The sequence below is a fragment of the Myzus persicae genome, unplaced genomic scaffold (genome assembly GCF_001856785.1).
Source record: "Myzus persicae strain clone G006 unplaced genomic scaffold, MPER_G0061.0, whole genome shotgun sequence".
Lineage (NCBI taxonomy): Eukaryota > Metazoa > Arthropoda > Insecta > Hemiptera > Aphididae > Myzus > Myzus persicae.
Window position 1 is genome coordinate 256,308 of NW_019100548.1, and position 27,698 is coordinate 284,005.

The window sequence follows — 27,698 nt, forward strand, 5'->3', positions numbered from 1 at the left end:
AAAATTCAGATATTGGTTTGCTTTTAAATGATGTCTGATAGTAACTATCCGAAACCATATCAATAAGAACCTCGTATTCTGCTGCATTGAGAGCTGCTGGTTTTGACGTCACTGAAAATGGATTTAGAATCCACTCATAGTTTTTTCGAATCGATTCTTGAACATCCTTTGGAAAGTATGAATTCAAATTTTGAAGTAAATTATTGAGGTGTTCTTTAATTATTTCTAAGAATGATTCAGTTATTTTTAATTCGTTTTCTTGTAAAAAGTTTGAAGTCAATGAAAAACATGTCAAGTCTTTATTGTCGACGCTTTCAATGTAGAATGCTATTTTTTTCTTTAGCGCAAAAATTTTATCATTAGCATCAAATATTGTCTTTTGTTTTCCTTGGATAGATATGCTAAATTCATTCATTTTTGAAAAAATATCTGCCAAGTAACATAATTTGCACAACCATTCCTGGTCATTCAAATAATCTGCTAGCAAACTATTATTGTCTTTCAAAATTGAAAAAACTTCCGTTCGAAGTTCAAGTAAACGGGACAATGCTTTACCTCGCGACAACCACCGTACTTCTGTGTGTAATAACAATGACTTGAATAAAGCTCCCATATCTTCACATAGTATTTTGAGCAGTCTACACTGCAAAGGTCGTGTCTTAACATGGTTAATAATTTTAACGGCGTTGTCAAGCACTTGCTTTAATAACACTGGCATTTTTTTCGTTGCGAGGGAATGTCGATGTAATACACAATGACTACTCGTGCAATTTGGTGAAACTTTTTTGATCCTTGCAACAACGCCAGCAACATTACCTACCATGGCCTTTGCGCCATCTGTGCACACGTCAATGCAATTGTTCCATGGTATTGAGTTTTCAATGAAAAAGGCATCAAGCATAGAAAAAATTTCACTTCCGCTTGTTGAGGATGGAAGTGGTTTGCAGAACAAAATATCTTCATGAAAAATACCAGAATATTCGTACCGTACAAATGTCATCATCACAGCTAATCCAGCGACGTCCGTAGATTCGTCAAGTTGTAACGAAAATTTTGTTTGACCGATACGAGAAATTATGGTGTCTTTAACCTCGTGTGATAAGTCCTGAATTCGACTACGCACAGTATTATTTGATAAAGGTATACTTGAGATCATAGTCGCAGTTTTTTCATCGGCCATACACTTCACTACTTTCACTAATAGTGGTTTTATAAGAGTTTCTGCGAGGGTGTGCGGTTTGCCAGCAAGAGCCAATTCATAACTAACTAAGTACGATGCTTTCAGTGATTTTTCGGAATGTGTCTTTACATGAGATATAAACGTTTTCTGAGTTGCATGGAGTTCATCACTTTTTCTTTTGAAATAGTCTGCAGTTTTATTTGTGAAATCAGGATGAGTTTCAAAATGTCGTCTTAGCTTAGCAGGGAACATTGAGCTATTAGGCAAAACTTTGTTACATATCACACACTGAGGACGCCCATCTGAAAATTCAGTGAATCCCATGTCTAAATACGAATCGCCATATTTTCGTTTTTTGTTTCCTTTCAGATTTTCTACATCAGGTATCGTAGACTCTAAAACATTTTTGCTACAACAATTGATATCTTCCTTTGATTGATCAACAGTTGTTGGCTTACGATTTTCAGGTCTTATGGAGCCCGTTTTGAACCACCGTTCCATTTCAGTAAAGTAGAAATACACTGAGTCGTTCGTAAATATGCCAATTAAAACAATAAAAAATGAAAAATTGAATCAAAGAAAAAATACACGTCCGTTGTTCATAAATACGCACAATAAAATAACAAATTCACCGGATTAAACAAAATAATCACATGTCCGTCGTTCGTCAATTTGCGCGATAAACTGATAAAATAATTTAGTAATTGAGAGTCAAACCTTAATTAAATGGTAGAAATTATCCAGTTTCTATATTTACAAGTATTATCTAAATTCTAAAATTAAATAATTGTACACAATTTTCTTATCGGGATTTTACATAGTAGGTTGGCGTCATATCGGTGAATTATGTCAAGTTGAGTGTTGACGAGATTTTTATGAAATATATATTCGTTTAAACTTTAAATAATTAAAATTATTAAATGTTTGTGGTGTAACGAACGGAGCCCTTGGGAAACCATTGCGGAGCCCCAAGGGCTCCGCGGAGCACAGTTTGGGAACCGCTGTACTAAGGAATCCAAATTAATATACACACAGTTACACAGAAATACAGTAGTTTGTTAATGCATTACATGCATCAAATTGACATTAAAATATTAGAATTTCGGTTATTTATGAACGTCGTGGAGCTTTTAAGTACCTATTTTACTTCTAATCCAGAGAGCGTTTAATATTAAGTTCAAGACGCTGACATGTAATGTACCAATTTAATTAATGATAAAAACCAAATTATTACTAGTTATAGTTAAGACATTTTAAAGGCGAACCAGAAAAAACACAATAAAAATAAATTAGTAAGGAGGTAAATTCGTTATACCTGATATAATAAATGTACCTCTTAACAGATTGCACTATACCTAAGACTATATCATACTTGTTTACTGATTACAGTTTGATAAACAGATTATCGCTATTAACTTGAAAATCGTAATCTAATCTATTCATACCATTCATTAAATCATATTTAGCAACAGGTGTCATTATAGCTATATTATCAAAACCCACAAAAATTATTGAATAACATCCTTAGTAAATACGTTTTTTTAAATTAAATCAACAACGTATTTTCATTAAAAGTATCACGGCTCATGAATTTATAACGAAATCATATTGTTGCAGCATTAGATAATTGCAACATATTATTAGGTAATTTAATTACAAGAAACAACATAGTTGTAAGGTGCTACGTATGTGCAAAGTGTTCATTTAAATTATTATAGGGTTAATATTACATACATTGATACGTACAGGAAAGGGAATTAACCTTAATAGGTACCTTATCTTACCATAGCTTACCTTTTAATTTAATATGTATATAATGTAGAATAGTGTCAAAACGATTATTAAGATGATGTAAAATTTAACCACCGTTTTAATCAGTGGTTCAGCTAAATTATTATACAGCGTCTTTTGTGTACTTCTCACTTCAAACTAAAGGTCTAAAGAAGTCTTCGCACACTTCAGGTGTATAAATAAAACGAATGATTTTTTTTTTATGTACATACAAATATTCAATTGAATAATATATTATGCAGTTCGCACGTTATAGATTAAAAATAATATTGTCATGGTGTTATTGAATGCAATATAACTTGATTTAAATATTTTCATTTTTTTTTTTTACAAACATATTATTGATTCTCAGTAGAACAACAATGAGTGTTTATTTTTTGTATGTGCAATTACAAGATTTTTGAAAGAAAAAATGTTTTGATTTTTGACTTCAACATCGTTTTTGGTAGAAAAGTGAATTTAGTTGGTGCTCTATGCCGGTAAAAATTAAAAATTCTCAGTTTGTTTATTAATAATTTGAAAAAGGGGCAAAACCAGTTTTCGGCACTATTGATTTCCTTATTTTGTTTTTAATTCATAATACCACTTATTTGAAAACCATCTGTTCAAAAAATTATAAAAATTTATTCAAGCAACCGTTTTTGCTCTGGTCCTTTTTTTGTAAGCAATGATATTTCATCATAGAATTCAAATTCAACACACACAATATTACAATGCAATAACAAAATTAATGGCTAGGTAAACTCGACACCTACTATAATAGTACTATACACCAGAGCGCTTATTAGTTATTGACTACTTTAACTCTTTTTTTTTTATTACGAAACTATCTGTTCGCCCGATGGACAAATGAACAAATATGAAATTATTATACAGCACTCGGTGTATTTCGGTTTGAGTGTACCTCAAAGCATGGTCAAGTGTGTGGCAATGTACCTCGGATTTGTGGACAAATCCAACCGATATGGGGTCTCTAGGTGTTTGGCATTATTGCAGCTACTTTGTTGTACTTCAATGAAATAGTATTAAAAGTGTGCTTTCTTGCTTGAAAAAAACTAAATAAAATAATAATAACTAACTGTCATTTTCTTCTGTGTGATCAATGGCTGCTAGAAATAAACAAATAATTCAATTTTTATATCTAAAAAACAAAACGCACGTGTGAGTCACCCTATAGCTAATGGTTGAATTCCTGGTCAAAAATTATCCTAGACAACTTTCTACAATGGGCTCGACCTGTGTACGAAAATCCCGTCAAAATCAGTTCGGCCGTTTCGGAGATGCGAACGGACAAACAGACATTTCAATTTTATTTGTACGTGGATGTGGATATATACATTCTATATATGTAATAGTGTAACACTTAATATATGTTTACATGTATCATGTATGTATATATATATATATATATTTCATGTATGTATGTGCATGCGCCATGCTTATAGATGAAAATATCAATATTGACCTAGAAATCTTTGAACCATGTTTATTTTTCATGTATATTGTTTTTATATAGGTAGGTATCTGCTTAAACAATTTTTCTTTATTATTATAAGGATAAGCTTTGGCATCTAGGACATTGGATGATAATCTTTTCATTATATACTGTTAAAATGTTTTGTCTATAAATACATAGTATGATAGTCAAGCTAAAATAATATTAATGTAAGTGGTGTTGGTTTCGAATAATGTGATATATTCATGTATTATATCAATTAAATAATTGTTATTGTGTCCATCTATACTAATTAGTAAATAATTTCTCTAATGCGTTTTAAGACTTGTTTGCTGGTCGTTTCGGCTTTTCCTAGTGACTGATGGATGAAGAACACTGAGACATTGTTTTGATTTCTAGCAGTTGCTGTTTGTCCGCAATCAACGAAGAGCTGTTTGACTGTTAATTGACCTTAATTATTGTACTCCACGGGCTGAACAGTTTTAACTACCTATTAGTGATATCGCATTCATGTAATTACGTTTGTTTTGTTAACTTGTGTTGATGAGCTATGATTTTAAGTAAACTCTAGTATTAAAAAATTAAAAAGAATTAAATTAGGAAGTTTAATACTGTGGATAATAATATTATTTTTAAAGGTTTTATTACAGAATAACATTGAAATATGTCCTTTCGTCGGTCACATACCTTAAGGTAAATTCTGAATCACCACAAATACCTGAGATAGGTATATACCGATATAATTATCTAAGTAGATTTTACATTTTATAAGGTTATTATGTTTTTTATATTTTATACGTTTTATCTTATTATGATATTGCAGATATTACACAAAATATAGTTTATTTTTATCTCACGTAACTTTTTGATTTATTATTATTTTAAGTTAAACAAGAACAAAAAAAGTACGTATTATGGTAAAACAATTTTTTATTCGGACTTAACATGGATGGAACAAAATAATAATTATTTCAATAATATTTTAAAAACTATGGAAAAATGAAAACAATTTTTAAGAAACTAAGGAAATTATGGCACTGACGTGAAGAGTGGGTCAAAATAAATGTACAAATGTTACAAATTCTGATAGATTTCAAATTTACAATAACAACTGACGACTGTCTTGCGCTAATTTGAGTGAGTATAACTTATAACTGATACGAATGTCTAACTGTACTCTGAACAACCAGATTCCAAATTAAAATAGATACCTATATTTGATTAGTAAACTTATTTGCGTATCAAGGAAGCAAAAACCAAAACTAGGAAGTGATGGCTAAAATAGTTATGACACTGGAACTTTGAATTATATGCGAAACCTTCAGAGCAGCTTTCGTATTATACTCAAATATGTTAGGACTCCATTACAACGTAATATATAAATAATTCGTTGTATGATGGTGTCAAAATTAATAATTAAAATTATATGTGGCTGTGAAATAATAAAACTTTTTTGACAATGTGCTATTTTGAGTTATCTTAAAAATATGTACACATTATGCATAGGTAACCTCGTACTTTAATAGTTCTAATATGTGGATATTATTAATAATTACTACCTGCAGCATACTTAGTAACTTGTTCAAATTTTCAGTTTACGACCACGCTTAATATTTAGTTAGGAAGGTACTGCCGTTTGAGAATTTCGCTTCTGCAAAGTCTATTTTCATAACTATTTCGTGGTAAACCGGTAGTTGATCATTCCATTTAACATTGAATCAATAACTCACGTGAGTAATTCATAACACAAATTACTGGAGGTGGTAAATGGATATCAATTAACTGACATACCATATTATTATTAACCGATCGAAGGTGCTCCATGAAATAAAGCTAAATTATCAAGAAAAAGAAGATGAGTGATTAACAATTTGCATTAGATTTTTGGTATCTAAAGATTCACTGTCATGGGTGTGTTAAACTTGAATTCAATAATGATTGTATACGAAAAACAACTCTGAGCGAAGACCGTCGTCAGCCTCTTATGTACACTTTATGATATTATTGTGATTAAAAGAAATTTATTATTTTACTGTAAAGCTAATACAAATTTATATTTTACTATTAAGCATTATTACTACAGTAGATTAAATTAATTTTTGCCAAAAAAATAGCATTTTAAAATGTATACCATACCATTATTAATAAACATTTGCTTAGGTTATTTTAAATTTTAATTCGTAAAAATGTATAGTAAATATTTGGTACATAGACATTTACTTTAGACTATACTAGTGTTTTAGTTTTAGCTTTTTGTACTAAATGTGTTTACGACTATATCTCAAATCTATAATCAAAATTACATATTATTATGATTCATCATATTTTATTTTAAAATAGTAATTTTAAACAAAAGATATAACAGTAACTGTGATTACTTTGGTATACTCTGGTATAATAAGACAGACCCCCGCAACATTGAAAATATAAAACAGACGTCGTAATACACTACAACAGACCGATTTTTTTTTATTTAAAATATTATAATAAGAAAAAATACATTCAAGCTAAACTGAAATGTAAGATTACAAATAAAAAATTACTAGCGAACACCTTAATTTGAAACTTAATATAGTAAATTTAATTTCATTAATGAAAACAGCACGTTAAATCGTAATTACTTGAGAACAGAGCATCCATACATTTCTAATAAAATCATAGTTTTAAAAATGTTTTCCGACTATTAACATACAAAGCTTAAAACAAATTAATGTATAATAGTATTTAAATTATAAAATATAATACTATATGATGATTTGGTATACAAACACAAACATTTGACCCCAAATAACTGTTGTTTATTAATTGTAATATATTTATTTTCTTTAGATACAAAAAGCCATCGACCAGTCCACTTAAGGGAAAACTTACCACACGAAAATCCGCATGTCAAATTATTCCCTATGGCCATGGCCTTAAAATCCAACTCCTACATTAAAAGATTTATCATTTAACTCGAGGCTAAGTAAATGTTTTTTTAATTTTCCTTTGAGGGAAAATATTTTGCTTATCAACGTCAAAGACACACATTTTTCACAGAATATTATATTGATTTTTAAGTCAGTAATGTTTTCAATTAAAAATATTTCAACGTGTGGGGCTATATAAAACTCGTAAAAAAAACTAATTACTAAACAAAGGTTAATTAAATTACCGTAGCAAAACAAGACAAATTACTAAAAAAAGTAACTTTAATAAGTATAGTAATAATAATATTACTTGGTTTTTTTAAGGAAAAACTATTCGTCAATAAATGTTTTCTGATGAATTTATATATTATGTAGGGTTATACAATTGTAAACTGTATTAAATAATCGTTATAATTTAATTCCAATAAGTACAAATTTATGTTTAAATTCAAAACAAATTATAGTAATTGAAATGAAATTGAGGTGACTTCAATCAATCATATACTTTATAATTGATACAAACAATTTGATGAATTCAACAATTAGCTTAAATTGGTTTCATTCAATATGATTTCCGAGTGAACCTTGAATTGTAAACTTATTATTTTAATACTAAAAAAAATAAATAAGTACTTAAATAATTATGTTTGGATAGTTTTTATTTTAAAATTATACACCGGTTGAAAAATTATTTTACCAATATGATAATATGAAGTACATGAGGAACAGCCAAAAAATATAATATTAAAATATTCCAATCATTCTAGTAAATTTGACTTCGCCTTATTTTAGTCACCTGATATGCCAACAATCTCTCCCTTCACTCTGGCCTCAAAATTCCAACCATTTCTCCACTGTTACAAAAAATATTTCACAATAACTCGTTCAACCATTTAAATCCCCTAATTTCGAAGCCCTCCTCATTTACACTACTTGATAACCTACCACGCCGTCTTGAGCGAAATTGGCCCAGGGACCTCCTATAAAAAAAAACAGTCTGAAATTATAAAGAAGGGTCATAAGACCCCCTATACCCTCCTACCATCAAGCCGTCCAGTAATGTATACTTGCACCCATTCCCATATAACCTATTGTTGTTTACAGTGGTCTTTTAGATCGTATGTATATATTCTCATTTGTTATAATAAAAAAAACGTATACACCTAGTTAATCAATTTACATCAAAAGTACATGGGTGATTCCTTGTAACTTGTCTTTCACGTCCATAAAATAAATAATATAAATTAATTATTCAGGTATGCTAATAATAGTTTTAAATATATTCACAAATTGTTGGTTTTAAATAATTGTTAAAAAATAAACGTATATACGAGAACTAAATTTACTTAACTCAAAATAATGAAATTCATCAAACAAATTGAAATAATATTTTATTGGCGACTTCATTTTACTCAATTTATTGTTTTGAACTGTTAAATCAGAAGAGATTTTTAAGGAAAAACCTCAAACTTTTTGTGAAGTTTTACAAGTTCGAATTCGAACACAAAATGTATTACTATTATATAATAATAATAATAAAGTAAATAGTCATTAAATAACTGTTTATTTTCAAGTTTTCAACTCATTAAAGTAGAATAAATAATTTTCCAAAACGAAATATAATATGCAATATTTTACAATGCACGTTTTGTTAAAAAGAAAAGTAATAATTTTATTTTTTTCTTGTACATATAGTAAATCACTTATTTCAAATAAACATAGAATTGTATACAATTTTTTCGCTCGGAAATTAATTTTTCTATATTATTTACATTTAATTAACTATATTATGGTCTAAATAACAAACTTTAGGTTGGCTGTATGCAGTAACGATATATTTTAAAACTTTATATAGCATAACCCTTATAATTTATTTTTGTATAGCTAACATATTATATTTTATCACATATAGTGGTGAGATATTTTTCTTAAACATAATTAGCAAATTCAGTATGAGTAAAGCCGAAAAGATAACGTCTCGGCGTGAAAAAGGCAGGATGACGATAGTATAATTACAAAAGTAAAAATATCAAAATATTTCAAAAGTCCCTTAGTCAAGTTTAAGAATATACCTTCCTAAGTAGTTATAAGTATTGTATAAACCTATAGGCTATAAGAAGTGTCTATCGGCCCGTTAAAATGTTTAAAGAACGAACCTATAAACGAATAGGTACTACGTGAGGATTATTTCTAACCGTTATTAATTATTTTACATTATTATAATTATTAGTATGCCACGAAGCTATGAAAAAAAATAAAAAAAATACAAACTTTAATACGGTAAAACGGTTCTCTAAGCCCGGAGTGGCTATTGTCATTGACTATACTCAACATTGGTGCATTTTACGGGGATTTTAAAATCGTATGCGACTTTATATTATTATGTAGCGTCTGATGCGCAGTGTACAGAGCACACGCCATAGAACACTGACACACTTTTGTATTCAGCGCAATCTACGAAAAGTACCAATTCATTCTGTTTTTGTGTGTGGGTTTTTGTAGTGACATAACAATGGGTTTCCCATCAAAATGTCTCTTTTAACAGTTCGAGGGGGGAGGATCGTTCACACCCGGGGGAATTCGTGGGGTTGATTTTCTTGATTTTCTCGAACACGAATGACCTACTTTAACCACGTGATGGAACCGTGCGAACCTCTCAAACGAACGGGTCACCACCTGGAACCCACTTTAATTAAACTAATGAAAGAAATAACGACAACAACGTCAGCCACAAATAAAATACTACACTGTATGCACGGGCACCTACCAATATAATATACCTGGGTAACACACCAAAGACCGTATATCCCCCGTGACATAGTGACAAAATATAAAGTAAATACCCGAGTAATGAATTATTGACGAATTTATTTTACAAATTAAACATTGTAAATTAATGAATCTATTATTCGTAAATGGTAATAAATAATTGATCTTTTAAATTTTCTCGATGAATAAGGTTTTACATTTGTAACCGTTATTATGTTAAACTATTAAATGTACGATGTTAAAGAAAATAAGATTTAGCTGCCTTATAGTAAGTATATTTTATTATAATCTACCTATACATATTATGTACTTTGTGTGGAAAATTCAATAAACTCAAAGTAATAATTCGGTAAACGTAAAATAATATTTACATTTAAAAGTTTTAATAACAATATGTTTATTTATGGTTTTTAGAATTACCAATTAATATTCAATATTTTTCATTATTTTGTTTATTATTATAATTGTTTTAATTCAAAACAAAAACAATAATATTTTAAAAATTATTTTTTCAACATTTTGTATTTTATATTGCTCGTTTTTTGTGTAAATAATGGATCAAGATGAAAGTATAATATTATGATATATTATTAAAATAAACATAATATTAAATATCGTCATTTTTTATATTTTTCCTTTTTTTTACTCTGATGAAGTATAATAATTTCATTAGGGCATCAATGGAAATGAAAAATCAATAAACATAGTTACTAAAGTGCGTTTTGCATAATATATGTATTTTCTAAATTAAATTTTCGTTGGTTTTTTGCACGTGACAAATTTTAGCTACTTAAATGAACTTAATGGTTAGTTTTGGTGCTAAATATTCATTACTTTTGTATTTTCGAGTGATTAATGAATTCGCGTTATCATGAATAATGTGTGTCAACATGCCTAATAGTTATAAGTTATAAATGTAATAACTACAAGTTAAAGTTTATAATTATTATTTCTTGTGAAAAATAATGGAAAACGTTTCAAAAGCTACTAGACGTGGTATCACATTACATGTGTCGCAATGCAATTAATTTTTAATGAAATGAAAATGTTTTACTATAATACCAATCATAATTAAATAAATAATGTATCACACAGTTATAGGTATCACCAGTTACATCACTTTTTGTAATATTTGAATAGCAATCGTCAAAGTGTATTGAATACAATATTGGAATTGAAAAAATAAAAATATCTTGTGATCTTCATTCATTACAGAATATCCTGTGAATAACTATCGTTTCATAAAATATTTATACATTTTGAGTAAAAGTATCGTCAACGTAAATAGTATTGAGTTAATAATATTGAGTATTAACACAATGCCATTTCTTGTGGTGTGTCTTGTGACCGTAAAAAAAACTTATAAAAATCTATAGTATTAAAAACAATGTATTATTAAATAAGTAATATTGTAATAATACTGTGGAAAATAATTAACAAACGTGATTGATCATTCACAGAAGATGCTGAAAAGGTCATGTCGGTTTTGTTATTAATACAAATGACACTAAAAAACACTGCACCCAACTTAATATAATTTAGGAAATTTTTACTTCAAATTTTTTTACTATTATAATAATTATTTTTGTTCTTGTAAATGATTTTCAGCTTCGGTGAGGGGGGCCATTACCTTTATACATTATATTTTACCTATTTATGGTAACGATTCGGTTGCAATAATAATATAATATACTATAATTATTGTTTCTAAATTAAATATTCCGCATTGCAGATACTAAGAGTTCAATAATTAATTTACCAAAACGGAGCATCTAGTCGATATTGTGTGGGTACAAACTGCACTGTATTGTATTTCTATATTTTTGAAATTCGTACTATGGTTGAAAAATGATATCAACAGTGATATTTAGAAAATTTTCCATATTAAAATGCACATAATATAATATACCGTGTCTGACAAAAACTACATTCAGAATCGTATCATTTTCACAAATACGAGACGAATACAATTGTTATGCTTTGTCTCGTTTCTTTTGCACACCATTGTACAAAAATGTTTTATTATCGTCAATACGACACTTACTTTGTCGTGTATAGTAATATAATATAATATTATAAATATGAATTTAATATAATATGGAAATATATTATTATTATGTCTAATATGATCAAAATATAATTTGCACCATTAGGTTAACTTACAAAAAATATTCATTCGGAATATCGATAACGTTTTGATACTATGTGCTCGCCTACAGCTAAATTGAAGCGCTATTGTATTAAAACTTAACTTCCAAATAATTTAAAACAATATTGACGTCGAAAAAAGAAAAAATGCTATACATCCATGAACGGTCGACTTCGAAATAATAATATTATGTTCAATACCGGTAGAGAACACGATACAAAGATTCTAAACGCACCTAGTGAGATAAAATCTAGAACAATACCTGACTTATAACCTTAGGAAAATCTATTATACTCCTATGTATTAAAATATTATAAAGGACACAAATTATTTATTAATTAAAATCCAGTGATATATACAATATGATGACATGATGTAGTTTTTATGGCTTACGTCCAGTCTACTAAAAACATCAACGTTGTTGAGAAAAAAAAATTTGATTTAAATTGTTTAAATATTAATTAGTTTAAAATTGAAGCTAGTGAATTTGAAGGAATGAAAACGGTGCTCTTCATTAATTAAAATCCGACCAAAAACATAAAAAAATCTGCAGTGCACTATATTATTATAGTTCACATGGAATGATTGACAAAACCCGCTGAGCTTAGAAATTGAAAAACGGAGTCTGGTGCAGTTAATATTAATCGAATTTCTCAAATAACAAAAAAAAAAAAACAGAAAAAAATGTTTTAACGAGATTAAGACGTATAAATTATTAAAAAATAATGGACGATAGGTACTTCTATGAATAACCTACACTGTTTATTTATTATTATTATTAATGCTGTCTTGGAATATTGAACGACCGAAATATTTATTTTGTTATGTATTGTGTATTTTCACTACGCGTTGTACTATTAAAATTAATTCAGATTTTTAATTTTGCTAAATATTTATATTCATTTAATTTTAAAACCAATAATTTTATTGTATACAAAATATTATTCCATTATTACACAAAATGTATAATATTAATCCTTATAGGTATGTGAAATATTTGACATTATACTCGATTATTCGACTATTTGAAGTTCAAATCGTGAAAAGTAATTTTATCTCAAAGTGCGCAGTCAACCTTCTTTCAACAAAATAATTAATAGCGTAAGTGCAACCAAAATTGTCAAAATATCAGAGGCCCTATATAGGGATATTTTGAAACACGAGGTGATCTTTTTAAATTTATCTATAAATATATAATATCATCTAAATAAATCTCTCATCATTTTTTACACTAACTTCAGCAAACAGCTTATCTATATTTTTTCATGAATATACTATTTAATATTTTAAACTCTCTTTTATCCATTCAATTAATAAACTGTGTTATTAACATAAATCGAATTTATTGATTTCTAAATGACGTAAATCAACAAAAAATATTACAAACATAAACGTCGCATATTATTGCATTCTAACCTAGAGAAAACCACAGAAGGTAAATAGGTAGGAAGTAACCCTAAATCGATATCATGCCCGAGCTTACTTGGCGTTCGTTCAGTTGATTCTGCACAGCTTCATTTTGTGACCATTTGACCGTAAATGACCTCGTAAACTCTATACTAATTACAATAGTAGATTTCAATAGCATATTTTGAAAAACAAATCAAAACTTTTGTCCTGTGAATATTCATCTAGATCAGCCTGCGATACTATTATCATTAAATTGATTTTAAATATTTAAAATTTTTACAAGAAAATTATAGAACGCAAAATAATATAAGATATTTTTCTAAAATTACAAAACTTTATCAGGTTTAGATAAAAATAAAAATAAAAACACAGATTAGCTTTATTTTATTTTAGAAACCAAGGGCCTTTACAAACCTAAATAATATAAATTACAATTGATCCTTGAACTTGGACTATTCTTGGAATCGAAAATTCAATATACTCATACAACCTTAACTGTTGAAAAATAATTTAATACTGATATTAGAGGCTTATTATAGTAGTGATGGTTAACTTAATGTCTATATTGACATTGAATAATTTTGTAGGAAGTTTCTATCTTGCAAGTTGCAGACTGATACTTGTATTTTGATGGAGACGTGCTAAGGACTAACCATGTAATAATATAAACCAGGGATTCTCAAACTCTTACAAACATTGTACCCCTTTTTATCAATACATTTTTTTGAGTACCCCCTTCTTAGTTACTAAACTAAAAAATATATTAAAAAATTTAAAGATTATTAAAAAAAATTTTCCTTGTTGGTTTGTTGGCCAGACTCATACCCCTTAAAACATTTTGAGTACCCCCAATGGGGTACGCACACCACAGTTTGAGAATCCCTGATATAAACTATAGATAAAAACAAGTTTAGTACGAAAACCACACCCTTATTTAAGAGATACTATATTATAAAAACCAAGAACTTTCTCAATTTCAAGAACTATTTAGCCAATCTGTACATATAGCGATTATTAAATATTATAATTTATAATATATCCGATGCGTAAACCTCTATGAATGTTGGAATCGCCAGCATCTTCAAAATGAATGCTAATACAACTAAAATAAAATTCGTCATCATTTGGAAGAAAGCACTATAACAATTTAACTATGATGCGAGTTGTTGATTTAAGTCGAATTAGGAATATAATAATATAAATGGATTTAAAACAAACCAACTTATAGGTGTACCAACCTATTTTTGAGGAACAGTTATTTTTAAAAATATAATCATAATATGTAATTAATTATATTATTATTCAAAGGAAATAAAAAGTGTTAGGTAATTGATGCATTTACAAGTTTACAAATTCGACATTAGCATTGATAAACAATTATAAATACACTTAAATGCATAGAATCATTACCTAATTTGTAACCAAAGTAGATTTGTAACATTATGTATTAATTGGTAGTACAATACACGGTGTGTTAATAATATCAGATAATTTTAAGTTTTAGCATTGAAATTGATTTAAAATAAAGTTATAAATATTATAATAATTATTAAGTATAATAGAAGATATAACTGACTGACATCAATTCTCTAGAAAACTTGTTAAAAACAGGTAACTTATTATTACAATGTTATTATTGAAGGTTAAAATAATTAAAAATCACAATGAATTACAACACAACAAAGTACTTACTCTTATTTTATAACTTCATCTTCTCTCAAGGAATAAGTGACTATATATATATATATATTATATTTTGTTATTTTTCTAGAATTGTTATATGTATAAACTATGACATTTTATAATAAAAAGAAAATAATTTAGAAGTGAAAATTAAAAAATAGTTTTTTTTTATAAAAGTATTCTCTTATTTCTGTCATTTTAAAAGTTTCCGTTTACTTAAGTATTTTTAATACTTCTGAAAAGAAAAATACTTTTAAACAACCTGTTTATAAATGGGTACTGTCATCTTTTTTATCCTTATTTAAGTTTATAATGATTATAATGTGGTAAGAAACTAAAAAAAGTACCTAACTAAGGTGCTAAGGATAGGTAATATATTTCAATCATAATATTAATAAGAGACTAACTTACAATATAATAACTAATAAGTAAAACAAAATATAAATAAGTAAATTATTATCAGTCAATGATCTACATGATGCAATCGGCTTTTTAGGATTATCTTAATAAAAAGAAAATTAATGAACAAATCATGTTCATAAGATTTAAAATAAATAATCGATAGATAACTATTATAATTCATACATTTTTTAAGTCAATGCCTTTTGATCCAAGAAAAAAAATATATATTTTGCAGAACCGGGAATCTTAAAAACAGTATTTACGAGTGGGTTAATTATGTCCATAGCATAATACTATTATTCACTGTCCATGCATAAGAATGTCTAACTAGTATACGTAACTAAATAACCTAAAAACTGTACTGGTTCCTTTTCTTGTTATATTATTATTATTAGTGAACTATTTGTGTCATTTTTAAAAAAAAAATTTTTTTTCTTATCATTCGCTCTACAATGATATGTATTACGTAATATGTAAATTGCACAAATCTTATCGCCACCACAAGCAATGCTCACTGGCGATAGGTATTATTGCAAAATCGATCAATTTGAATGAAATAAAATAACATGAATATACACATTTAATTTGATATAATATGCTTACAAGCCTTAAAGATAAAAAATACACCCAAATATGATAATTTCGATAGTTTCAATATAGATAGGTTTTCAGAATCCACGTCGGTATAGTTGATGGGAATACAATATAATCTAATGTTTTTAAGGCCGAGTAAATCTAAAACGTCGAATTCATAATATTGATTTTTAAGAACGACAAAACAAAAAAATAAATATAACTTTCATACTACTTACGTAGCTATGTATAAGCGCGAAAATAGAAAACATCAATTCAATGCTTCAGTATTGTGTTGTTCTACACACAAACAACTCGAGCGTCATAACGTTAGGATTTTACGGTCATGAGTATTTCGTCGTATCGCGAGTTCGGTTCTACTACAGTAAATTGTGTATCAGATCGAGATATGTGTTGTTATTGCATTTGGGATATTTCCGTCGAAGTTTTATATTTTTACAATAAACAACAAAATATTTATTATTTGAAGCGACTCACTGCGCTGCTGGCCGATCCGGAATTGTATTTTGATTCGGTAAACACGGAAGTTTCGAAGGCAAAACCGAGACAGATCTTTAAAATAATACGTGTCCTAACGAGTGGTTGACAATCGTTTAGATTCCCATTTCAAATTTCATTCAATTTTCGTCTGATTTAAAGTTCTTTGCGTACAAGTGACTACTGCTTAGTTGCGATGATTTTTTAAATAATTATTGTTCACGTTTCACCGTCGCATGTTGATCGATTAGCAAGTAGGATGTTATTGAGCGTCGTAACTAATTATTTAAAAATAAACTGATTATTGTTAAACTAATTAATGAAATAAAAACACAAAATATTATTTTATTGAATTTTTTTTAAAAATCTATTGCTATCCAATTAGAAATACCTATCTTATAGCTGTTGCAAATAAAATATTTTCATTAAATAGGAAATTACTTCATGGTGAACTTTTAAGACAAGACATATAACATACATGTATACCCAATTACTAATTAAATACACTTACGTTTCATACATGATGACTTTTAAATTGAATGAACCTCCTATTTTATTTCTTTTAATTTGATTTAATCGAATATCAACCACGTGCAATATATATTAATTAGGTACAGAATTTTAAAGAGTGTATTTAACATTAATGAGTAAAAGTTTTGTCAGTACCTAGGTATAATAATAAAATGCTTTACCGGGGAGATAGTTATATTCGTTTTTTATACTATATAAGTTGTATTATATGTTTAAAAACGAATGGTATGCCTACCCATTGAATATTTGAATAGGGTATAAGAATAATATGACCGACTATTCCACCATTGGCTGTAAGAAATACTACTGACTACTGCTGTTGACTTAATATGCATCAATTCGTTTCAAAGTTTTTTTCCCTTGGATATGTCATAGTTGTTATTTCACATTGTTATCAGAACATAAACATAAATATAATGATTACAAGTATTGTACAGGTGTGTATCAAGACGAGAGAGTTAAAATTGAGTGCATTCAACACTTTAATATTATGAATTAATTAGTGAGCATATTTTTTTTTCAATAGCAGTCCATTTCCATACACCATATTACCAGTGTCTGTGTGTCATAATACAATAAAAAAATAGTGCTGAAAAGTTGTGTGAGTTGAGATTTTTCATTTCATACGACGACGAGTTTAAAAAATAAAATTTAAAATCTAAATTTTGTCAATTTAAGAAAAATAAAATGCACGTTTTCCTTTTGTAAGTATTTTATATTTCAAAAGATTTATGACGAATAGTAAACAGCCAATTTTTTTCCATTTTAACGAAATATTTTGGTACTGACAACGTATTATTAATGTTGTCCAATCGGTTTTTCATCACATTTCATTAATATCGTAGTTCATTTTTTTCATAAAAAAAAAATGGTTTGTTTTTTAATATTATGTAACAAATATCTACTATTTTTAAGCTGCTAATTAAGTTAAAATGACGTTTTTGATTTTTAATTTTTTCATTAAATTGCATATAAAATTATTGCTTAAATCTTTTAGACTTTTTATGAATGCTTATTTAATGAATTTTAACTTCTGTGTTCTGTAACAGTTATATAACAATAAAATAAGTTCTGAAAAGCTTTGAACATCTGCTAATTAACTTTTTGTTAGTTTTTTATTCACGTGAGTGTGTGTGTGTGTGTGTGTGTGTGTGTGTATTTTACCTTTGATTGCTTTAATTTAGTACATTGTTTTGTAAACATTTTTTGGCTTTCAACAATTGTTCATGTTTCAAAGCAGAGACATAGTTATTATACTTCACCATATTATATTATATAGTCATAATGTTGAAAAAAAAATATTAAAAATGTTGATCGATAATGTGTCTATATTAAAAGTTTGAACTGTGTCATATTCACGAAAATGTACATCATTTTTAGAGCACTTAATATGACATTTATAGGTTATAGATAGATAGGTACTCTACATAATTCAAGTACAGAATATCGTTTTCTTGATCAATGGTTTATGATTAACTTTAATTTAAAATGCTAACCCACCACTTTAAATTCATTTTTGTCCTTGCCGTCAGTCATTTGTGAATATTAAAAAAACAAAACATTTTTATTTAGAAATAAAAGCATAAACTCTTATTAGGTACCTACTAAAATAAAATAAAACACCTTATAATTGTTCATATGTTCAATACTCCATTGATATTATTTAAATTCTATTACATTTTCATAAAATGATTAAGGTAAAATAGGTACAATATTCCATAGAGTTTTTTTTTTAAATTTTCATCATTACATACAACAGGTGTCTTAATTTTAAAACACTTTCCATCCAGTTATGATCGATCTACCAAAACGTTTTTTTTCTTTTTGACTTGGAAAACAACCTTTTAACAATATGGTACTGCACTCAACTTCTCTTAATATAACCTACCATGCTTAAAAAATAATTACTGATTACTCAGTAATATATGACAATATTATTATACTATAATATTATGACATCAAATAATGATCTAAGTTGTTTATTCTACCTATGCAATTTTAATTAGGTATAGTAAAATATTTTTATTTTAAAAGACAATTACTATGATTGTTGTTTTTTTTTTATCATGTAATTAGATAGTTTTATTCAGAAATGAAATTTATAATATCGATGTAAAATACATAATTAAAATATTAACACCATTTAACTATTAATCCAATATACCAATATAATGCTGCAATAGTCCTGCACTGATGACATGTATTTTTCATTACTTGCGTGATTTAAAGAATACAAGTATTGGTAAATTAAACTATTTTTTTAAATTCGAGTAAAAATTAAGACAAAAACTAAGAAATATTATTATTATACATATACAAAACGCGCATCAGTTAAATCTTTTATTTAAATCCTAAATAAGTGTTATAGAAACCAAATTCAATGAAATTAGAATCACAGAAACAATTATGAATAAATATAATCTTTGTAAATAGATAGATCGTACATTTTTAAGTATACTTTAAGTTATTGTTTAACATAGTTTAATCAAAAATAATTAGGTAAACCATAAAGCATCCTGAATCAGTAGTTGTGCAGGGATATGACTACATATATATATATACATCTAAATAAAGTTATTCCAAACTTTACTTTATAGTACTAAGATTAATAGTACAAATAAAAACAGAAATTTAACAAAATTTGAGTTCGGCTTACAAAAACAAAACTTTTCAAAGTTTAATAATTTAAACAATGCAATATTATAATTCAATACGAGATTATAATATAACGTATAATCTACCCATGCCAATATTCTCCACACATAAGCTATTCAATTGCGTATTCAAAATTGCGTATTTTAACTGTTTAAAAAATATATTGTACAAAACAATACAAACTATTTAAATTTTTAGTTATATGCACGTAGACGACTACGCACGTTGGATCTTTTCAGTTATCTACCCGCCATTAAAATGTTCATATTTCCGGGAATTTACAGGCTTATTTTTATTATTTGGTGGTAGGATAGGTTATTTAATATATGCTAAGGTATATTATTGTATAATACATTTTATTGATACACTTTAAATAAAAATAAATACATTTTATTTTACAAATTAAACTGGCAAAAAAATGAGATAACATCACTTTCCTCTTCGATTAGTTTTGAGAGACGTAAGAAATTCATGTTCACCGAATCAAAACTTAAACACTACTAACAAGCAACAATAAGGCAGTTGGGTCGTTTGGAATTAATGACCTTTTTATCTGCAGGTAGATGCATTGAAGAATGGCGGCTAGATAACCGTATTAATAAAAATAAGCTGCTATATAAATAACCTATTCTACCACCAGAAATATGGACATTTTAATAAAGGCCAGATCAGACGTTTATGAATATCCTATCATGTATAACATAATATTATGTACCTATTTACAACAATATGAACATTTTATTTTTTAAAGTTGCATGTAATAAATAATAATAAAATGCTGCATTCTAATAAATTAGTCATATCAGCGAAACATAAAAGTACTTAATACACTGAATGTGACATCCATGCCTTGTATATAAATACAAAAACCAGTCGATTTATTTGAAACCCGTGGGCTAGAGCAGTAGTTCTCAACTTTTTTGGTTTCATGTAACCCTTATCCACAAGTCTCAAACACCAACCTAACAATCGAATATTAAATAATTTAAGCTGTATATTTTAGAGAAAAATATAAGTCTTTTATCCTTATGCCGTTTAGTGTAAATAATTATTACGATGTTCTGACGGAGGTGGCCATTGTACGATGCCAGCTGCATTAATTCGATTTTATTCAAAAATTCTCCTATTTTTATTATTCTTTTCCCCGATGATTTTGTGTCACTCCCATTGAGAACCACTGGGCTGCAGTTATCGTAACCTATAGAATATTTTCCCATTTCTCTAGAAATTGGAATTAGATAGATTAATTCAGTAATTCATTTTTTCATTACCTATATTAAACGTATCAATATTATTTTTATTCAATTCATGGAAAACCATACCACACTATACTCACTCAATAAAAAAGTCATCTAAAAATATAATAACTTTATAAAATATTATGTAATCATGTAACGTATCAATTCCCGTTGCAAGGGTTCTTATTTTCTTAGACTGATAGAATTTTAGATTTACAATTTTTAATCAGCCTTCAAAAAAAACAACAATAAATTCTTAACTTATTATTTGACACATTTAATATTAATATAATACAATTTTACAATGTTTTGAGTATTATACTATGCAGCTGCATTAGGATCTAATAAATAACGACAGTATTCATGACGCCTCAAGATATTAAAATATATAACCAATTACTTATACTGTCTACGACCAAGATCCTTTAAGTTGTTGAGCACAATATTTTTTTGGAAGAAAAACGTAATAATAATTTTTTCACACCATTTTTCACACAGCACAGAATAATATTAAAAACGAGATACAAAGCAACTTCATACCACCATCATTACTTCACTTATAATGACGGAATCATTTCAATACCTTAAATAATAGACCTAAATTTCAAATGTTGGTATCCATTTAGCTATATGTTATTAGGTCAATTATTATTTTACATTTAAGTCTACATTGTTTTACTGTATAGAACACATTTTACTTATTTATTTATATAGTGCATACTCGAATATGTTGCTGTATGAAATTATATTAGGTACAATCACAATAATTAGGGCATATTAAAAATAGCTGAATAATAAGTAGAGATTTTAATTTTCATTTCATTAGCTTGGAATGTATTATTGAACAATGACTACAACACCAATTTGTTGAATTTATAATGACTATGCATAAGTATACTGAATACTAATTAATTAAAATATTTCAACACTAAATATTAAAGAATTTTTTCATAAATAATAGATGTATTATAAATTTATTCTTTTAAAATAATTCAAGTTATATTAATTGTCTAGGTATCTTTAATACAATACTGCTAAAGAAATTACTTTTAAGAGGACGTCTTACCAGCAAATGTACGTTCAGCTCTCCTATTTAGCTTCGTCAGTTTTAATATCGTGGGATCGAATTTATAAATTATCAAACATAAATGCAGGGCCACCACAAGGGGAGTGGGCTGATGGACCTTGAGTACAGAGGCCCGTAACAAAATTTTCTTTTGTTTGTTAAAAGCAAGGAACGCAAACGTTAAAATAACTTAAAGGTTATAATTTTAAACAAGTAAAAACGATTGAAATTGTTAAACGTAATTAAAACGGAAAACGATAAAAACGAAAAAATGAAATACCGCGAAACAAAACATAATGGTAAACAAAATACCTATATAGAATATCATACTAAACAAAAAATAGTGCAAAACGAAATAATTAAAACCAATTTATACTTCTTTATCATCATAAAATAAAATGTTTTCCATTTATATTGGTTTCGAGAAAAAATGTTTCCATGCCATTTATTTTTATCTTGGTCAATGGTCATTATGGCATTTTTATTTTTACAACTGTTTCTGATATTTTTGGAAGGTATTACAATATGTCCACGAACAAGACCTTTATACGAATGTATTAAAAACAGTTTAGTAGAAAATTATGTTTTTATATTTGTTTAAAAAGAAAGCCACAATAGCCACAATATGATTTGTTAATAAATTATAATATTGAAGCTACGGTAGTTTCGAAAAACTATTTTCAACGGGTGTTAGCTAGCGCTTTCCTCAGCAACTGTTTTCCGATGTTAAAAATATTAATTACCGATTGCCCTCAACTGAATGTACCAATTTTTCCAAAATATTGCAATATTGATAACAGAATACAATATTAACAAAAAGCGACAAAAAAAATGCATAAAACACCTAGTACAAATATAGGAATTTTACTTGCAGAATTGACGTTAAGTATTGATTTCTGATAGCTAATATAGGTGACGAATAACGACAAATAGACTTTTCAATAAATACACTTGTTATTATCATCTATTATATCTTTATTATTATTATTATTATTATTATTATTAATATGATTCTTAAGACTTATATTGTTTATTTTGTAATACTTACTATGTACTTTGTTATAGGCACATTTCAATAGACGAAAATCTCTGACGTCCGTAAGTCATAACGCGATGGAAAATATTACGCGAGTGCTTAGTGAAAAGGTCAAAATGTTTTTAGCCTTAAATAATTACTCGTTTTATAGAGATCAAATTACACAAGCCAGTGTTAATTGGAGATGTAAATTGAAGTCAAATTATCAACAACTTGAATTCAATCCGTCAATTATTGTATCCGATTTCGAACAAAGTATTCATGTAGCTTCCGAAGTCGTTTGACCATTCATTTGAATTGAGAAATGCAGATTTCCTCTCGCCCAGTATGACAAAATTTAAGATTGAAGCCTGATTAAATATGGATACTAATTAAGAAATTGTTAAATGGCTTCACTTAATTGCCGGTGTTTCATTTCACTAAACCTCCAGTGAAGTAGACGGTTGTTTTATTAAAGACCCAATTTCAATTCATCTTCTATCAGAAAAAATAGTTTTCTGACCATTTGGTCAACAGATATATTTTCTCAAGTTCGACTTTCCTGCCTTCTCTGCGTTATGAATTCAAAAAGGTTACCAATGCATGCGAATTATTTTATTCGTCACTTCCAAGAAACTTTAGCAGCAGTTCAAATTCAAATATTTCCATTGTTATAAATGTTCTTAAAGAACTTCAGACAAACACAAACATTACTATGAATAGTGTACATGGAAAAAAATATACACCAACTAAACAAAAAAGTTTAATAATAGGTTTTTAAAATTTAAGTTATAAAATTGGTTCTGCAGTCACACAGTACCTGACAAACCGCTTTGTGTTTTCAAACATAAATGGCAACATGATCTATTAACCAATATCTAATGTCCAATAATATATTATTATTATTATTACAGCAATCTCCCCTCCAAGTTCATAAATCGGAAGTGCTCCCTCCGCTCTAGCTGTTACGTCTAGAATTAATTTTGTTAATTTATTTATTCGTTGCATTATTTTGTGTACATAGATTGAAAATATTTTTTATAAATAAAAAAAAAAATTGGTTAGGTTGTGTACCTGGTACGATTGTGATACTAAGACAACACATGCAGATTAGACGTCATCTCAAATTCACTTAATTTAGGAAGGTATACAGTTATTACTAGTAAAACATTTTATCGAGGCACAAGCTCATACATAATATTACATATTGCATATTTTTAAGTTTATTTAAGGCATGAACAGATTAAGGTATATTATAAAAACATGGACGATGATATTATTCAATAAACATATTTATTTAGTAATTAAATCTATTGAGTTTTATTTATAAATTTATTTTGTTCCCAGAATTATAAAAATACACCAACCCTGAATCGCCTACATAAATAAATGTGTACACAATAAATACCTACAAGCAGGATGTCAACATTCAATACACAAACGTGAATAGCACGTGCGATGATGTGTATTATTATGGTAACGTCTCATTCGTTTCATGCAGTTCCCCCAAACTCCTATGTACTTTACACGAGGCAACCTACTGCTCGTTTCCAGTTTTCTATTTTGAATAACTCAAGAGAGCAAGCAACAGTATAAAATACAATTTAAACATAGACATGATGTCTAAACAGATGATTATGATAATAACGATAGTACATTGTACGTATATTAAGAATTTTAATTGTATTAAATTTTTCATTGTATTTTTCGTATTCGCACACTAAAAAGTATACATAGGTAAGCGATAATGCGATAATGCGCTGATTATTGTTATTATTATTTTTTATCAAAATACGAGTTTTCCAAGATTAGAAAAACGTCCGAGCCGGATAAAAATCACACCGCATCTTACCTCTGAACTCCAATTTGAACAGTCTCTCGCCGCTGTACTTGGGCACCTTGCAGCAGTTGATCTTCACCACCAAGCGCATGGTGACGCGCAAAATCCGGAACCGGGACACACGGACAGCGGGGCCGCGCTACGACGACTGGAGCGGTTTGGCCGTCCGCGGCGGCAACAACGGCGGTGGCAGCGGCGGCGACGGGACCGGCGCGTTTTCCGCGCAACAAGCACCCCGCCCCGACGGTTTACTTGTTGATTCTGTCGGTCGGCGCATTTTCTGCACCTGTTCGCTCTGTGTGTCGCTCTCTCCCGGTCGGGCGAACAGACGAATCCGTAGGTATGTGACCCATGAAAAATCGAATTAAGCGCGTACAGACTGGTGACAATTTTCACTCCACGCCTAAGTGTTTAATTTTTAAAGATTTAAAGAAACGTTATGCACAACTTCAGTGGCGGCTCGTGAGGTTCACCTTGGGTGGTGCACAAGAAATGTATAAAATACCTATGTAAGACGGTAAAAATATTAATTTTCTAAACATCGTAAATTCGTAACAATATGTCAACTTTTAATCACAAATAATTTATGCTCCGCGTATTATTTAATCTATAAAGACACACTTCTCAAAATGATAAACTGAAAACACTTTTTTTTACAGACCATGTGCATAATAATCAATTATACATTAGTAAATAATATATAACCATAGGAATCTAATTATTTTTTATATATTTTTAATTTTTTTGGGTGGTTCACAGGCTCCTGTGCACCATACCACGAGCCGCCACTGCACAACTTACACTCAACAAACAATAATAGTACAAATGTAGGTACAATATTAGTATGATGTCAGGCCGTAGTATTAAAAGCAGCTTGCGACATTCATCCTGTGTATAGTTATCAACAAAAATAAAAATATCATCTGCTATAATATAAACATTTTTATTTACACAAATACACTTAACCTTCCAGACGCCTATAAAAAGGTTGCCGCCTATCGTTTACAATCGGTCATTATCTAAAAATACAAGAGTGGACTCTTATTTGACCGAAGAATTGTACACGCGAGACCAACTGAGTAGCAGCAATTCACCCTTCAGAAAAAGGATAGTCACAACATGTACCGGTGGTGATATCGGGTATAATATTTGGGACTGGTCAGAAACACTATCAGATTTCCACATTACTTGCTACAGAATTTCGACAGTGAAGCCTGCGATAGGATGACTTTAGAATCCTTATAATACAAAAGTAAGCGATTTGTATTCGATCAATCGAGATATATATTATTTATGCTATCGTTTCTTGTGGGCCAACTATTATATTATTCATACACTTATACCACTATGGAATAAAACCGGCATCCCAGGAGTGTAAAGGTGCCCATGGGAGAACCTATACACTATTGGATTTGAATTGAAAGTATAAATTTCCAAGCCAAGTTCTTTTAAAATTGTTCAGTCAAAAAGTTTGTAGTCTGCCTACTTTATCGGCATTTGGAACAGTTTTAAATTTTAAATATATATGTAGACAGATGGCCTGATAGGTAACTCCGTCCCATTTTCAAAAATGTTCAACCTCAAGTCTCAATAACTTAACTGTAAGTCTATAGACATGATCACAGTATCTCACCATTCCTAACTCTTTCATTCGAGATCGAGAACCTGTTTACCATTCTTGCAAGCACGAGAAATGTATCAATATTAAAAATATTATAAAAACACAACTATTAGATAATTAACTTAAATCAAAAGAAAGGTATACCAAATCAGTAAACACTAACACCTATGAACATTATCTATAGTTGATACTGTGATAAAGTTATAATGCAAAAAAGCCAGTAAAAGGAAACTTGCGATACTTAAACTAAATGAGCTGATAACTTAAAATAGAAACCTGTTAAAACTTCTTCATAAAAATAATCCATCTTCAATTAAATAATTGAACTAACTAGGAGCTAAACATAGAAAATTAATTTAATTAAAGTAAAAACGAGAGTTGTACGACTAGAGACAAATTAAACAAATTATATCATCCAACAAAATATGGTCGTGTAATTAATAGAAACAGACAATTTCCGACGTTTGCAAAAGCAAATTACAGTGTGTGCTCGGGACATTTATAGATTTGCACTTTGGACAAATAATGATATTGAACAATCGTTTTTATTTTAGTTACTCTAAATCAATATGCTTAGGAACCTATTGTATCTTGATTGACTTAGATGACAATATANTCTGAAAGATCGTTTTTATATTCACCAACCAATCCTAAGCTTTGGACTTGACGAAACCAAGATTGGGTTAGATGAAATCTACAGCCAATAATTTTCGAGTCTGGCCATATTTCTACGATAGCTTTATGTATTGATATTTCAAAATCAACTGTCACAAACTTTGGAGAAAATAATAAATTACATTTATTAACAATATAACGCAGCGTAAATAAGTATGTTTCAAATGACTTGTCTGGCAGTAAACAAAAAATAAGAGGAATATAATGGCCATTCTTCAATCCATGGATAGTGAACAT

At 28.4% G+C, this 27,698-nt stretch overlaps 1 protein-coding gene across 3 annotated transcripts in view; it reads right to left on the bottom strand.

The window, feature by feature from the left end:
* The window catches only part of LOC111032162 (otoferlin-like), a 142,488-nt gene extending 117,172 nt beyond the window's left edge, over window positions 1-25,316 (bottom strand). For all 3 annotated transcript variants that reach the window (XM_022312409.1, XM_022312398.1, XM_022312404.1), the window contains exon 1: window positions 25,178-25,316. In XM_022312409.1, coding sequence (XP_022168101.1) covers window positions 25,178-25,256 — 79 coding nt within the window. In that variant the 5' untranslated portion in view covers window positions 25,257-25,316. The remainder of the gene's footprint in view (window positions 1-25,177) is intronic.
* Window positions 25,317-27,698: the final 2,382 nt, after the last annotated feature.